Genomic DNA, 14,893 nt, shown 5'->3' with positions numbered 1-14,893 from the left:
GACATGATTTGATTGGGTGCTCCCATCACTAGTGAACAACCCCGGGTCCCCTTATAAAATCCTGCTATTTTGTTATTTTTTGCAGGAGCAAAATGGTCATTTCTTTTTTATAAATAAATACCAGATTTTATAAGACAAATATGACCTGATTTGCCCCTGAGGAAAAGGACAGAATTGCAGGATTTTATAAGATAAATATGATCTGATTTCATTTTTTGATCAAAATGACAATAAAACTAAAACCACATGGACCCAGATGCAAAAGGTTTGAGTTTTGGACTAAAGTGGCAAAAGTGACCAAACCTCAGGGACCAAAATGGCAGTTTACTCTTTTAATTAACTAAAAATGTGTCTGATTTAAAAAAATAAGAGTAAAATGCCAAAATGTCATATCCATCCCAAAAACCTTTTTTTTTTGGCAACTGGACCGTTTAGGTTTGGGTTTTGTTGCCAGTTCCATCCAATTTGTTAACCCCGTTTAAAAGTAACTTTAACTTAACAGGGGCAGTTTGGACATTTTACCTATTTATTTTTGTTTTTTAATATTTTGTATTTTCTTTTTTACATGAAAATAAGAAGATAATAAAATTATTTATAAAAGACCCTCTTACCCACCCCACTTCCAAAAACAAGATTCTTTTAAAAAAATAGGTTTTGCATCTGTTGATCAGGTTGCTCATGGGTTTCATGAAAATCGATTTTCTTCAAGTTCCAAACTTGATGAACCATATGAAGTCAGGAATCACGAGTTTGACAATACATGGGAAAAGAACATTTTGAATAAGGAATATGTTCAAATTAAGAACGTTGACAAATTAAGTGAAGCCAATTTAGACTAATTCCAAGTTTTTCGGAATCGGAACAATGATTCAATCAATAACTTTGGCGCGGATCCAGGAATATTTTTTAGTGGGTTCACTTTTTTAGATACTTCAATTTCATGTAACTGAACATAAAGAATTTCGGGTCGGTTCGATAGTTCGGATCGGGTAAGGTTCATCACATAATAAAAGTACGATACAATGATGAAAAGAAAATCGTCATTAGAAATTTAAAAACACAATATAAAATACGATGGTCTTTACAAATAAAAAAAAACTACCTAAAGTTGTTGACGACGAGTTTTCATCTTTTGAAAACGTTGCATTACACTCTCAACGGAAAGTTGTTGTAAGAACTCCTTTTCAATGTAACAAATGCAAGAATCGTTCATGTATCCATCACCCATCCTATTACGCAATTCTGTCTTCACAAGCTTCATTGAAGAAAACTCCTTTCAACACTAGCCGTTGCAACCGGTAAAACTAGTGACAACTTTATTAAACGATAGACCAACTGATACTCAATGTGTTTCCTTGTTTCCACCATCCTTTTGGCAAGATCACTAACCCCATTCAGGTTATCAAACCGACTATCTCTTTTCATATTAGAAATGTAGTGCCCGAGTTCATCGATAAGCTTATCTTTTTCATCAAAAGTAAAATCATACGGATACATTTCGGCCAACTTTAGCAAGTTTAGTTTATTAAAGGAACTAAAATTGTCACGCGGGCTCAAAGAACTCATACACGTAAGCAAGTTAGTGGTTACCTCATTAAAACGGTTTCCAAGCTCTTGAATTTGCATGTCGAGAACCGTGTTGAAATTATTGACCACAAAATGATGGCGATTGGTGATGTTGGTCTTTCTTCTTCTGTTTTTCGGGTCAACATACTCATCTTCCATGTTAATCATCTCAATATCATACTTGTCACAAAAGGATGTGACATCTTTTAAAAGTGAGTCAAAGCCTTCAAGTCGATACCTTTGTAATTCTTCTTTGGTTGATCTAACCAGCTCAACTGCATTCAAAATATCTTGATTCTTTCTTTGAAGAGCGACACACAATAAGTTAGTAACTCCCAAGATATGTTTCATCAAATGTAAATAAAATACAAACTTGAAACTTTTCATGTATAACTGAAGTCCATTTGTTTGAGTTTTGTGAATTGGTTCCCATGCCGAAGTTTCTATATATTCAAGCACTTCAATAACACAAGGATATAAGGTAAGCAAACGAAGAAGTGTTTTTTCGTGAGAGCTCCAACGTGTATCTCCGGGTCTTGTAAGTGCCATTTCTTGATTATTTCCACTTCCGGATTCAATGCCAAAAGCTCTCTTTGACTTTCTCTTAGCAAATCTATTCGTTTGCACGATGCACCAACAACATTTATTAAATCTGTTATTTCCTTAAAAAATCTACAAATTTCAAGATGCTTGTTTGCAAGGGCCACAACAACAAGTTGAAGTTGGTGGGCAAAACAATGAACATAATATGCCGAAGAATTTTCTTTCAAAATCAAAGTTTTCAAACCATTAAACTCACCGGACATGTTGCTTGCACCGTCATATCCTTGGCCTCTAACCCTACCCAAACTCAAATTGCGGTGAGCAAATAATTCATCAATTGCAGATTTAAGAGATAAAGCGGTTGTTTCCATAACATGAACTACACCAATATACCGCTCCTTTACAAATCCTAATTTATCAACAAATCTCAAAACCACAGCCATTTGTTCCTTTTTAGAAATATCCCTCGATTCATCAACTAATAAAGAAAAGACATCATCACCAAGCTCTTCAAATATCATCTTTAACACTTCTTCTGCAAAACAATTACAAATGTCTTTTTGTATTGATGGAGCCGTCATTTGGCAATTCTTCGGAGCATTACTTAATATGTACTTTGCAATTTCTTCATTTATTTGTGCGAACAATTTTAAAAACTCTATGAAATGTCCTCTATATAAGGATGCTTCAGATTCATCATGACCCCGAAAAGGTAATCCGCCATTCAACAATCCTTTAGTGAGTATAACTAAAGTACTTAATCGGATTCTATATTCGTTGTTTTGCTCGGGTTTTTTTTTGAACCGCTGGTATAGATTGGGCTTCTTTAAGTAACTCTTCTCCTTTTTGAACCGCCCTGTTGTGAAAACTATTGCTTTTACCAACATGAATTTAGAATCTTTCTTCTTTCCTATGCCAACATTGTACCCCCTCACTCGCAAATTCATCTTTTTGTCCACTTTCTTTGAATAAGTAACAATATAAGCAATACACTCTATCCGCTTTGACACTATATTCCAACCAATTTCCATGCTTTTCTGTGTACCATTTTGGATTGAACCGTCTTAACTTATCACTATTACCAATAAGTGTTTGTGGAAAATCTGTTTTTTTCCCTTTCGGTTGACATGGACCTCGAAGCAAATATGTTCGTCTAATTTCATCCTTTTGACTAGGGTGATAAGATGAAATTGGTTTCCTTTCGGAAGGATCCCACGGAAGATCATCCAAAACGATTTTCAAGGGTTTACTAGTTGAAGATGACGATTCAATGTTAGGTGGTGGTTGTCTTTGAAAAAAACTTGAAATATTCTTCTGCATAACTGATAATGCCTAAATACCAAACATATTCAATATTAACTTAAAAAAGCTGTAATCACTGATGTAAAACAAACAGATGAAACTTTCAGCAGGCCAGCAACAATATTAACTTAAAAACCACTTAATCGAACTGTTTCGGCAGCAATAAAACATCAAAAGCTGAAAGTTTTAGCAGCAATATGAACTTAAAAACCCAATTTCAAACCCAATTTTTATGTAATCAACAGATTATAAATTGTAATCAGTTAATCACTAATGTAATCAAAAGCTGTAATCATCGATGTAAAACAAATAGATGTATAACAAACTCTAATCACTGAGATGATGATAAATTGATAATCAATTAATCGTATAAAACTAACCTTAATCACTGAGATGATGATAAATTGATAAGAAAAACAAAGTTTCGGCAGCCGGAGGCGGAGGCGGAGCAGCCGGAGGGCGAGGGCGGAGGCGGAGCTGCTGCGGTGCTGCCTGCTGATGTTGTTTGATCTCTGTTCGCTGCTTGTTTGTGTGCGGCGTATATGTTTTCTGATATAACCCTAAATGGGTTTTAATGTTTTATTACTTTAAAGAAAAAAAATTAAAAGAGAAATTAAAAAAAACGGACAAAAACAGCAATTACGGGATTCGAACTCGGGTGGGTTAGGAAGAAAAGCGCGAGAATAACTAGTGGAACCAAGGCCTTTTATGTTTATGGGTTCCTTTTATAATATACTTATGGGTTCCTTTTCAGCTTCTTATATATATTTTCACTAAAAATTAAAAAAAGACTGGGTTCCCGGGAACCCGTACTTTGTATATAAGTCCACCCCTGAGTAGCCAGAATGGCTGATGGCTTAAATGCAAATGTTATGGATTTTAATACAAGAAAATATATTGAACTTTCTTCACTTGTTCCCCATGAAATAATCAAGCTTTTTGGAACCCTAATTCTCTATATGAGTATAGAGTTGGTGGTTGTGAGCAGAAAAAAGATGGTTTAAATTGTTTTTTGATGGTTTCATCTAAGGTTAATAACACTTTTGAGGTTCAAATTGATTTAGGTATGGCTAATAATAGTATGGTCCAAGATCTGGAAATGAAACTAAGGGTTTTCAAAATAATTTATTATTTTTTGTTTTAATGTAACAAGAGAATAAATATATTAAAAAAAACAAAATAAATAGGTAAAATGTCCAAACTGCCCTTGAGTTAACGTTAATTTTAAAAAGAGTTAGCGAATTGGATAAAACTAGGAAAACCCAAACCTGAAGGGTCTAGTTACAAAAAGGAAAAAAAACTTTTTTTGGATGGATGTAGCAAATTTGTCCAAACCTCATAGACGATATTGAAATTTTACTTAATAATTAAAAAATGAAAGAAACATATGAATATGTGTGTTTTGGGAACATGACAGTTAAATCAGGAGTCACCAAATTCAATTATAAGTTACAGGTCTTGAACAAATGAATCAGCCCATTTTAAGTAATGAAGAAACACAGAACTAATTCTAGGGTGGATTAGAGTGGTTTATGTTTCTACCATAAGGGTTAATCTTCTTTTAACTTTCTGAGCTCCTTAATGATCTGCTAATCCTGCAAAACAGAACACCGTTAGCTCGTTAAGAGGGGAATATGGGGGTTTCCCTCTTAACCAGACTCTGGCGTGAGAATAAGTATCTGCTTTGAGGAGAATAAAGTGTGTAGAGAGTGGGAGTAGAGGGAATAGAATGAATTAACCTGTGAACCAAGGTCTCTATTTATAGCCGGAGAGGTGTAGAGGATGTGGGCTGATGGGCCTTGGGCCGGAAGGCGACAACGTAGCGGATATGCTCCTTGTCTCACTGGTGTCGACCGTTAGTGGCTTCTAGAAGTTTTCCGGTGCTGGCGCACCGTGATTGGAGCCACGTGTCGCTGTTGTCGGCCTCGTTGTCCCTCTGCCATCAGCAGGTAAGTGGAGATCGTGGGGCAGGTGTCTCCGCCCTGTGATTGGTGCCACGTCGGCGTCCTTGCGTACTTTTTGCCTCCTGCACATCAGACGATCGTGGAGCACGATTGAGCAGAGCCTGGAGGATGCGGATTGGCTCTTTTCATCTGCCACTTGTACCTTCGTACCTTTTGAAGTGGTCATGCGCTATAGATCCTGCGCGACCTTTGCTAAGCACGTTATTAGCCCGCGCAGGATTATAGGTGTTGGAGACTCATCCAGAATGCTAAGTGTCGAAATCAATGCTCTTTCTTGCTTAGACCTCGCGCGAGGTCAGTCCTTACTGAAGTAACCCTTGCGAGGTTAGGATTGAACATCTTTTTTTATTAAGGAGTAAGGTCCTGCGCGCGACCTGGAAGAAGGTCTGCGCGGATTTTTAGGACCATACCCCTTCAAGTCCCCCCAGTCCAGTGCTGCACCATGCGCGAAGTAAGTGGTTGGAGCTCTGGACTTAGAAAAAAGAAGTGTTAGTGCTTGAAAATGCTAGCTTGATCCTTGTTGACGGCGCTCGTGTAATTGCTTGTCAGTTACTACAGCGCGACTACCAGGTTTGGCTCTTGGTGATTCACTGCCTCTAGGTTGATTAATTGTTAATGCTGCGCAACCTTAGTAGCTTCTGTATGATGTTTGTAGTAAGTTTGGGCGGGAAAACCCTCGAAATTTGAATTCTGACGGGTTGGTGCAAATTTCGTTGATGGCGACGTTTGAGTTGACTGCTGACACGGCTGTCATCAAGTTGTCCCTGACAGTTCGGCTTTCTGTCAGGCGAGTGAGGCCCACGCGCGCGTGGTAACCGCCACTCCGAGAAATCCGCCTTACGTGGCGTTTTCTGATTGGTCACGTGCGCGGTGATCCTAGCACGTTTACCCATTGCATTAAATGCGATAGGTATATATCTGATGAGAGACGAGAGCAGATCATCTTTCCTCTTCTGTTATCATCTTTCCTCCCTACTTGCTTTCGAATTCTTTGAACCTTTAAATCCTTGAAGAACACGGTAGCAGATCTTCAAGGTTCTTCATCACATCTTCAAACTTTTTCCGGAATATTCAAAGTTTAAACTCGCATTCATGGCTGAAGAACATCAGGAAGAGAATCCCGGTGAAGAAGGTCCCGTTCCCGTCCTTAAGTGGGACTTAGGGCTATTCGAGCAGATTACACGGAGTTTCCGGTTTCCACCAGAATGGGATGCCAGATATCCCGGTCAGAATCAGACGGCCGCCGATGCACCACCGAGGTATATCACGTTGTTTGAAGATTTCTTTCATCAGGGCAACTTTCGGTTGCCGGCGACAGACTTCATGGCCCATATTCTGCAGTTCTATGGGTTCTATATTTCGCAAATGAGTCCACCTGGAATGGTTAGAGTTCGACACTTCGAATTTCTTTGTCGATCTCATGATGTTGAGCCGACTGTGGAAAGGTTTAGAGTTTTCTATCAACTGATCAGAAACATGGGTTTTTACTCATTTGCCAGTCGAGGGGCTGCGAAGAAGATACTCCTGAATCCTCCTAAGAGTTTCCATGACTGGAAACCGAAGTTCTTTTTTATTCGCGAGGAGGTGATACCGATTGCCATGACCTTCCGCGCATGGTCCGAGCCGATTTTGAAGGAGGATCTGGCGATTCCCAAGAAGGAAGATTGGTATCTGAAGCTTACTGCCACCCCAAACCGAGTGTTTGGTGAGAACGTCTTGGTAGCGGCGCAGATGAGTGACCAGTGGCTTGCGGATAGCAAGGACGTTCCGATTTTGAAATTTGAAGATAGAGGTTAGTTACTTCCTTAATCTCTTTGATTTCTTGTTTTGTAGCCTGTGCTTAACTAGATGATTTGGCGTGTAGAGGCGCATCTGTGGCAAGTTGCCTTCCCCACCTTTGGTGGGTCTATGGGCGTGCGCCCGCTTAGAGCAGGGGAGCAATACTGGTATGACCAGATTAAAGGTCATTTCATGTATCCAGTTGCTGATGCTTTCGCCGATCCACCTACTGCAACCGAAGGTGCGCATATACCTAACCCTCGACCTCTACGCGCTTTGACTTCTGCTGGGAAAGAGATTGTCTATCTTTCTAGCGAGGAGTCTGTCGGATCTTCCAATGGAGACTTAAGTTCCTGGTCTACCATCTTTGCAGGTGTGCTGCGCGACTTGGGTATTGACCCCGAAGAGAAGAAGAAGAAGACCAAAAAGAAGAATGTTATCACCATCGATGCTGATGTGACCAGCAAGAAGGGTGGAAGTAGCCGTGCGGCGCCTGGTGCTGCTGAAAAAGGTACTCTACGCTTTCGCCAGAGTAACTTGGAAGATTATGTGATTATCAGTGACTCACCTGAAGGTTTGTCACGCGTAGGCGAGAAGAAGACAGGAGCTGCTGGTTCACGGAGTTCTGGAAGCACAGGTTCTCGCAACCCAGATGCTGGAGCCACTCCATCTTCTCTCGCGCATGATGAAGACGAGGAGGAAGAAGAGGTAGAGGAGCCTGCTGTAAAGTTGGTTAGAAAGAGGAGCAGGGAGACTACGGCTGGTGCTTCGGTAGTGCCAAAGCCTGGTGGAGTCCCCCTTATCGGAAAACAGAGCAATCTGCGCTCTCTTTATAGATTTTCTCCTGGTTAGTTTCCTGCTTTCACCTTGCATCCCTTTGTTATCTCTTTTGAACATTTTGTTTCTGCAGAGGCCAAAAAGAAGACCCCTGAAAAGAAGGGTGTCGTCATCACAGAACCCTCAGAGCCGGCGCAGAAAAGGCCCGGGGTTACCATCAAACCCCTCAAGGCTGCTGGGGTGGAGGCCGAGAAGGAGAAGAAAATTGCTGAGGAGAAGAAAAAAGCTGCTGAGGAGAAAAAGAAAGCTGCTGAGGAGAGGGAGAAGGCTGCTGCGAAGCCTGTTGGCAAAGCTGTTGAAAAGGAGACAACTTCTGAGAAGCCTATTGTTGATGCTCCGAAGGAGGGCAGGACCGTTGCTGACATCGCTCATGATAAGGCACAGGGTCTGGAGGTTGTTCACATTAGGGGGCTTGACCAACTCCATCATGAGAAGAGGAAGGAACCTGAGATTGAGAAAATTTCCCCAACCGTGCAACCTGATGCCCCCCAACATTCCGTTAAAGTCACTTCTAGTACTGGGGGATCAGGTCCGCATGTTGCAGGTGGTGCGAGCTCGGGTGGCGCTGCAGGGTTTATGCCACAAAACATCGGCCCAAAGGATACCCTTGGTGATATTTATTACAAAACTTACACCAAGGAGGCGCGGGGCAACGCTCCACACCAAGCTCCTTGGGGTCTGAAGCAGAAAGATACGTTTAATGAGTTTGGCCCTTGCAGAGATTGGTTTTTGAACTCTTTCCCTCCTGGTGAGGTTAATCGGCAAAGAGCGCGAACTCACGATGGGCTATATCAAGCCTATATGGTCAGAGAAGCCAATGCTCGCGCTGCCAACCACCAGATTGTACGTGAATGGCGTACAATGGTCAAGGAGCGAGCTGATTGGGAGAATTACCGTGAGCGGCTTGTGAAGCAGGCGAGGGAGTTTGAGAAGGCTAATGTTAAATTTGATGAGGAGAAAGCCAAGTTCGAAGCTGATAGGAAATAAGAGGAATGGGGCCGTGAGGGCCTTAGGGGCAAGCTTCGTGCTGGTGAAGACCTTCTGGCTAAAGAGAAGGCTGAATGGAAGAAAATATGTGAGAAAGATAACCAGCGCATGTATGCGGCGCGCTCGAAGATTACTGAGCTTGACGGCAAGGTTGCTGAGCTGACCGGCAAGGTCGAAGATGCGCAGGCTGCTAAGGAGAATGCTAAGGTTCGGAAAACGTTATTCTCTCTCCTTATTCTTTTTGTTTGCAGAATTATCTGAATCCTTTATCCTTTGCAGGTTGAGCTGGCTGAGGTGAAGGCGCAGGTATCTAGCAAGGATAAGGACTTGGCGGCCAAGGACGTTGAGATTGCCGAGTTAAAGCGTAGCCTGCGAGAGCAGGTTGACAAGAGTGAGTCCTTGGAGATTGACCTCGAAGCTGAGAAAGGCAAAGTTGCTTCTGCTGAGGAAGCCAAGCAGAAGGCCGAGGAGGCGCGTCCCATAAGCTCGTCTGCCCTTAATGTGGCGCAAAATAATTATGCTGAGGCCCAGGGCATTGTTGACACGCTGGTCTCCGAAGCTGAATGGATGCGTGGCAGAGGAGTAGTCTTGGTATTGTTCTCCTTTCTTTACTTTGGCTTTATTTGTTAGGAACCAATTTCTCATTTGTTTCGTTTGCTCTAGATGGCTAACTCCATCTTAAATGCAGGCGAACTAGACGGGGCTGTCGCTTCCCTGATAGATGCTTCTCGCGCGGTTGGTCATCGTGGATGTTATCTGGAATGCGCGCATCATGTTGAGGAGGTGTTCAGGCAAGAGTTTGACACTAGCCATTGCTCAGTGACCAGTGAAGCTGGTGCCGAGTTGGCTCGCGCTGAAAATGCTTACGATCATCTATCACTGCCTGTGATGGACTTGGTCGCAAAGGCTCTAGAGCATGACGACTGGTGCCAGCGTCTTAAGGCCATTCTGGACCCCCCAGAAATGGTTGAATTATCTGATGAGGAGGAAACGGCGGGCGATGATGGTGATGGTGATGGTGATGGTGACAAGCCTGGCGATGATGATGGTGACAAGCATGAATAGTATTGACAGGCTTTTGTGCCTTATAGTTTTATTTTTGGATGTTAAATGTATCTGGTTACGCGGTTGCGCTTACTTTGTTTTGAACTGATGATGTTTTGTAACCGTTGCGCGGTTGCGCTTGTTTAATATAAATTCTTCTGTTTGCTTTTCTTTTGTCCAATTACAATTATTGCACTGTTGTTAGAAACTTTGGTCAAGTTAGCGCGAATAAATGTAAGTGTGGCTCTTGTGCGAGTGTAATTGCCCGGTCTCGCGCTGTGTTCGCGGAGGACCTTGGAGGCGTAACTCAAGAGCTCATAATTTAGTGAAGTGTTTTCGTGCTAATCAAAAGTTTAACATGCATTTGTAACGTAGAAGTCATCATGATAAAAGAACACATAAGGCATATGCTTTCATTCATTAAGAAAACAGGCGCTTAGGCCAACATTCATTGCGTACAAGTAGGGCGTTTAGCCAACATAGGAAATTAAAAAGCGCGTGGCCAACATGAGAAAGTAAAGGCGTAAGGCCGAGAGTAGTTACATATAGCACTTGCGCAGTTGTTGCGCATTGCACATGCGCAGGATGATGTATCCATCCAGAATGCACAACTTGTATGCCCCCTTCCCTAGCACCTCGTGCACCAAGTATGGACCTTCCCATTTGGGTGCTAGTTTTCCTGGGCGTTCAGCGTTTGAAGCTTCATTGTCTCTGAAGACATATTCTCCTAGAGTGAAGGTACAAATGCGCACTCTCGCATTATAGTACCTTTCCAGTTGTGTCTTGTACTTGGCTTCTTTTCCTCCAGCAAATCCAAGTCAAGACGTCGCTCTGCCTTGTTATTGATAGTGTTGACTGTTGTCAAGCGTGGTGAGGGCAGGCCGATTTCGGCTGGATAACCGCTTCTGAGCCATAGACTAGGCTGAAAGGGGTTTCGCCAGTGCTTGTTTTCGGCATGGTTCGATGAGCCCACAGGATGCTTGGGAGCTCATCTACCCAGCCTCTTCTCTTAGTGCCCAGGCGGGCTTTTATTCCTTTGACGATGCTCTTGTTCACACTTTCGACTTGTCCGTTGCCCTGAGGGTGCGCAACAGATGAGAAAGTGTGTTCGATATTCATCTCTTTCATCCACTTTTGGAGGTCTTCGGAAGAAAAGTTGGTGCCGTTGTCAGTTACAATTTTAAGCGGGAGGCCAAACCTGCAAATGATGTGTTCCCAGATGAACTTGCGCACCATCATTGCAGTTGTTGATGCGAGTGCTTTGGCCTCCACCCACTTGGTGAAATAATCTACAGCAACAATTATGAACTTCACAGCTCCCGGAGCATCAGGGAAAGGTCCCACCATATCGATTCCCCACTGCTAGAAAAGCCAAGCAGTGGACACAAGGATGAGATCATTCTTCGGGCGTAGGGTCTTTGGGGAGTGTCTTTGACATGAGTCGCATTTGCGAAACTCCTTTAGAGCATCGACATGCATCCTTGGCCAATAGTATCCAACATTCATAATCTTCGCAACAACCATGCGTGGGCCTGCATGGATGCCGCAAATTCCTTCGTGAATCTCCCTGATCAAGTAGTTCGCATCTTGAGGGTCCACACAGCGCAATAGTGGCCCCAAGAAGGATTTTCGGTACAATATACCGCCACTCATCTCATAATGCAAGGCCTTGTTCTGAATCTTCCTTGCCTCTGCTTTGCTTTCAGGGAGTATTCCTTTTTGCAAATACTGGATTATAGGAGTCATCCAAGATGGCTGCCCTACTTCGATCATGTTTACCTAGCGCAACAGAACTGATGGATTTTTGAGTACTTCAATCCTTACATCTTTGGCGAGATGTTGAAAGGAAGTTGAAGCGAGCTTGCTTAAAGCGTCTGCTGGTTTGTTCTCGGAGCGGTTGATGTGAACTACCTTGTAAGATTTGAACTGTTGAAGCAACTCTTTTGCTTGATCTAAATACAGGGCCATAACTTCACCCTTTGCATCGTATAGGCCGTTAATTTGGCCGGCGATCAAGAGTGAGTCAACGTGCGCTTGCAGATTTTTAGCTCCCATTTTTATGGCGAGGCGCAGGCCTGCCAAGAATGCCTCGTATTCCGCCTCGTTGTTGGTGTTCTTGAAATCCAACTTGATGGCGTATGTAAATTCATGCTTCTCGGGGCTCACAAGGCGCAACCCAGCTCCTGCGCCATCCTCATTTGAGGCCCCATCGGTGTACAACAACCATAACTCATTAGACGTGTCCTTCACGGGAGTCTCAACAATCTCGCAATCCTTTATTTTTTCCATTGGGACTTCTGTGATAAAGTCCGCAAGGACTTGACCCTTGATGGCTGGGCGCGGCCTGTACAAGATGTTGTGGCCCCCCAGCTCGATTGCCCACTTTGCTAACCGCCCAGACGTCTCTGGTTTTTGCAATATTGTTCCGATGTGAAAGTTGGTGAGTACTGTGATCACGTACCCTGTAAAGTATCTGCGCAACCTCCTAGAAGCATGTAACAGCGCAGGTACCAACTTTTCCATTGTTGAATATCTCGTTTCTGGATCAGTAAGCACCCTACTGACCTAATAAATTGGAGTCTGTACTCCGTTCTCTCCACGAGCAATACCGACCCTACTGCCCTATCCGACGAAGATAAGTACAGTATGAGTGGTTCTTTTTCGAATGGCGCGGTCAGTGTAGGGAGTTTTATCAAACATTCTTTCATCTGCTGAAATGCGGATTCTGCTTCAGGCATCCACTTGAATTCTTGCTTTTTTACGCAGTTGCGCAGGGTACTGATAAAAGGATATGATTTTGTCGCATGGTTTGACAAAAAATGATTAAGCGCGGCCGGCCAATCGTTGCATTTCTTTGATTGTTCGAGGTGACGACATCTGCTCTATGGCTTGAACTTTCTCTGGATTAACCTTAAAGCCACCATTTGTGACTATGAAGCCCAAGAATTTCCATTCTTCCATACCAAAGGAACATTTGGCAGGATTCAACTTCATGTTCACACTTCTCAACGAGTTAAACGTTTTCTCAATATCCTTTAGCATTTGGTCCTCCTCGGGACTCTTGATTACCAGATCATCGATGTAAACCTCGATGTGTTTTCCAATATCTTCAGCGAAGATTTTATCCATCAGGCACTGGTATGTTGCGTCGGCATTCTTGAGGCCGAACGACATCTTTGTATAACAGAAGATGCCGAGATCGGTTCTGAAACTGTCTTGTCTTCGTCCTCGAGCTTCATTTGAACCTGATGATACCCCTTGTAACAATCTAAGAAGCATTTCCATCTGTATGGTGCTAGAGAGTCTATCTTTTTGTCAATCTCGGGCAAAGAGTAGCAGTCTTTAGGGCATGCCTTGTTGAGATCGGTATAATCGATGCACATTCTCCATCCTCCGTTTGACTTCTCCACCATTACGGGGTTTGCCACCCAACTCTGATAGCGCACCTCTCTTAAGATTCCTGCTTTTAACAACTCACAGACTTGCTCGTTCATTGCTTTGGTCTTATCCGCCCCTAAACTGCGCCTTCTTTGTACTTTTGGTTCAACGGAGGGATAAGTGTTCAGACAGTGCTCAGTAACGTCGCGCGGGACGCCGGTCATGTCTGCCGGGGTACAGGCGAAAATGTCCATATTCCTGAACAAGAGTTGTTTGAGGTGCGTTCTGATGTTCGGTGAGATCGCGTGGCCTATCGTCACCGTTTGCTCTGGGTATTTGCGATTTAAAACCCACTTTTCTGGCCCAGTCGCTGAAACTTTTGCCGCTTTAGTCGGGCGCACATCATCTGTTGACATCACTTCCTTCTTTGCATATATACTTGCCACCCCCGTCTCGGTTGGGAACCCGCTCGCTGAGTGGGGTGTGGAAGTTACCATGTTTAGCGCTCTTGTGTTTCTCTTCCAATCAAAACATCATGCCTTGATTTCACGGGCATCACCATGAAGTTGACAGTTGTTGTTCTTGAATGCTTTCCATCAGACAGTGTGATGGGGAAGCTGAAAATCTATTGGTCAAAGTCGGCAATTTCGTCTACCCGGCCGACTTTGTCATACTAGATATGAAAGAAGACACCGAAGTCCCCCTCATACTAGGGAGGCCATTTCTAGCCACCGCGCAAGCAGTGGTAGACATGAATGACGGAACGCTCACTTTGAAGTATGGGGATAAGGAAGTGAAGTTTGGGGTTGGGAAGAGAGTAGAGGACAATGACCCGGTCAATTACATGAAGGTTATTGATTCGAGTTTGGATGATGCTCTTCGACGGTGCAACATGGGATGCAAAACATCCCGCTCAGAAAACATATAACCTCACTTTGGGTCTAGCCAAGGACCCTTATAAACGTGGCGCACCACGGAGGCATTCCGCGAAACTATCCTTAGTTTAGTTTAGATTAATTTTTAGTTTAATTTTAATTTGCAGGAATAAAACACACTCGGGATGGTAAAGGATAACAAGGGAAATGAGGAACATCACCCCATGCACGAAAACAGGGCCATCCGACAAAAATTTCTTCATTACAGCAAGCTAAGCACGGGCCGTGTCCGCCCAACACGGCCCCGTGCTGCACAATCTGCAGAAAATGCCCAGTTCAGATAACTGGACATGGGTCGTGTTCACTGAACACGCCCCCGTGTCCAGGCTTCTGTTTCTCTTTATTAATTTTTGTCACTGGCACTTGAACACGGGGCCGTGTCCAGAATGCCAGTAACATAAAATTTTGCTTTTAACACCCTTTTACACATTCAATCAACCTAAAAACTTATTTTTGGGACACATTGAAGACAATGTGTAATTTAAGTGTGTGGGGGGGGGGATGCTAAAACCTTGAATCTTGCAAGTTCTAATAACAAGCCTTACACAAAACTCCATT

General features: G+C 43.1%; 1 protein-coding gene across 1 annotated transcript; it reads right to left on the bottom strand.

The window, feature by feature from the left end:
- Positions 1 to 1,257: 1,257 nt before the first annotated feature.
- LOC110892942 lies at positions 1,258 to 1,917 on the bottom strand. Its single transcript, XM_022140072.1, has one exon. It carries the CDS (start codon positions 1,915 to 1,917, stop codon positions 1,258 to 1,260), a length of 660 nt encoding a protein of 219 aa, XP_021995764.1.
- Positions 1,918 to 14,893: the final 12,976 nt, after the last annotated feature.

The sequence above is a fragment of the Helianthus annuus genome, chromosome 12 (assembly GCF_002127325.2).
Source record: "Helianthus annuus cultivar XRQ/B chromosome 12, HanXRQr2.0-SUNRISE, whole genome shotgun sequence".
Lineage (NCBI taxonomy): Eukaryota > Viridiplantae > Streptophyta > Magnoliopsida > Asterales > Asteraceae > Helianthus > Helianthus annuus.
Note: the sequence above shows the minus strand (reverse complement) of the source record. Positions and strands in the feature narration are given on the sequence as shown.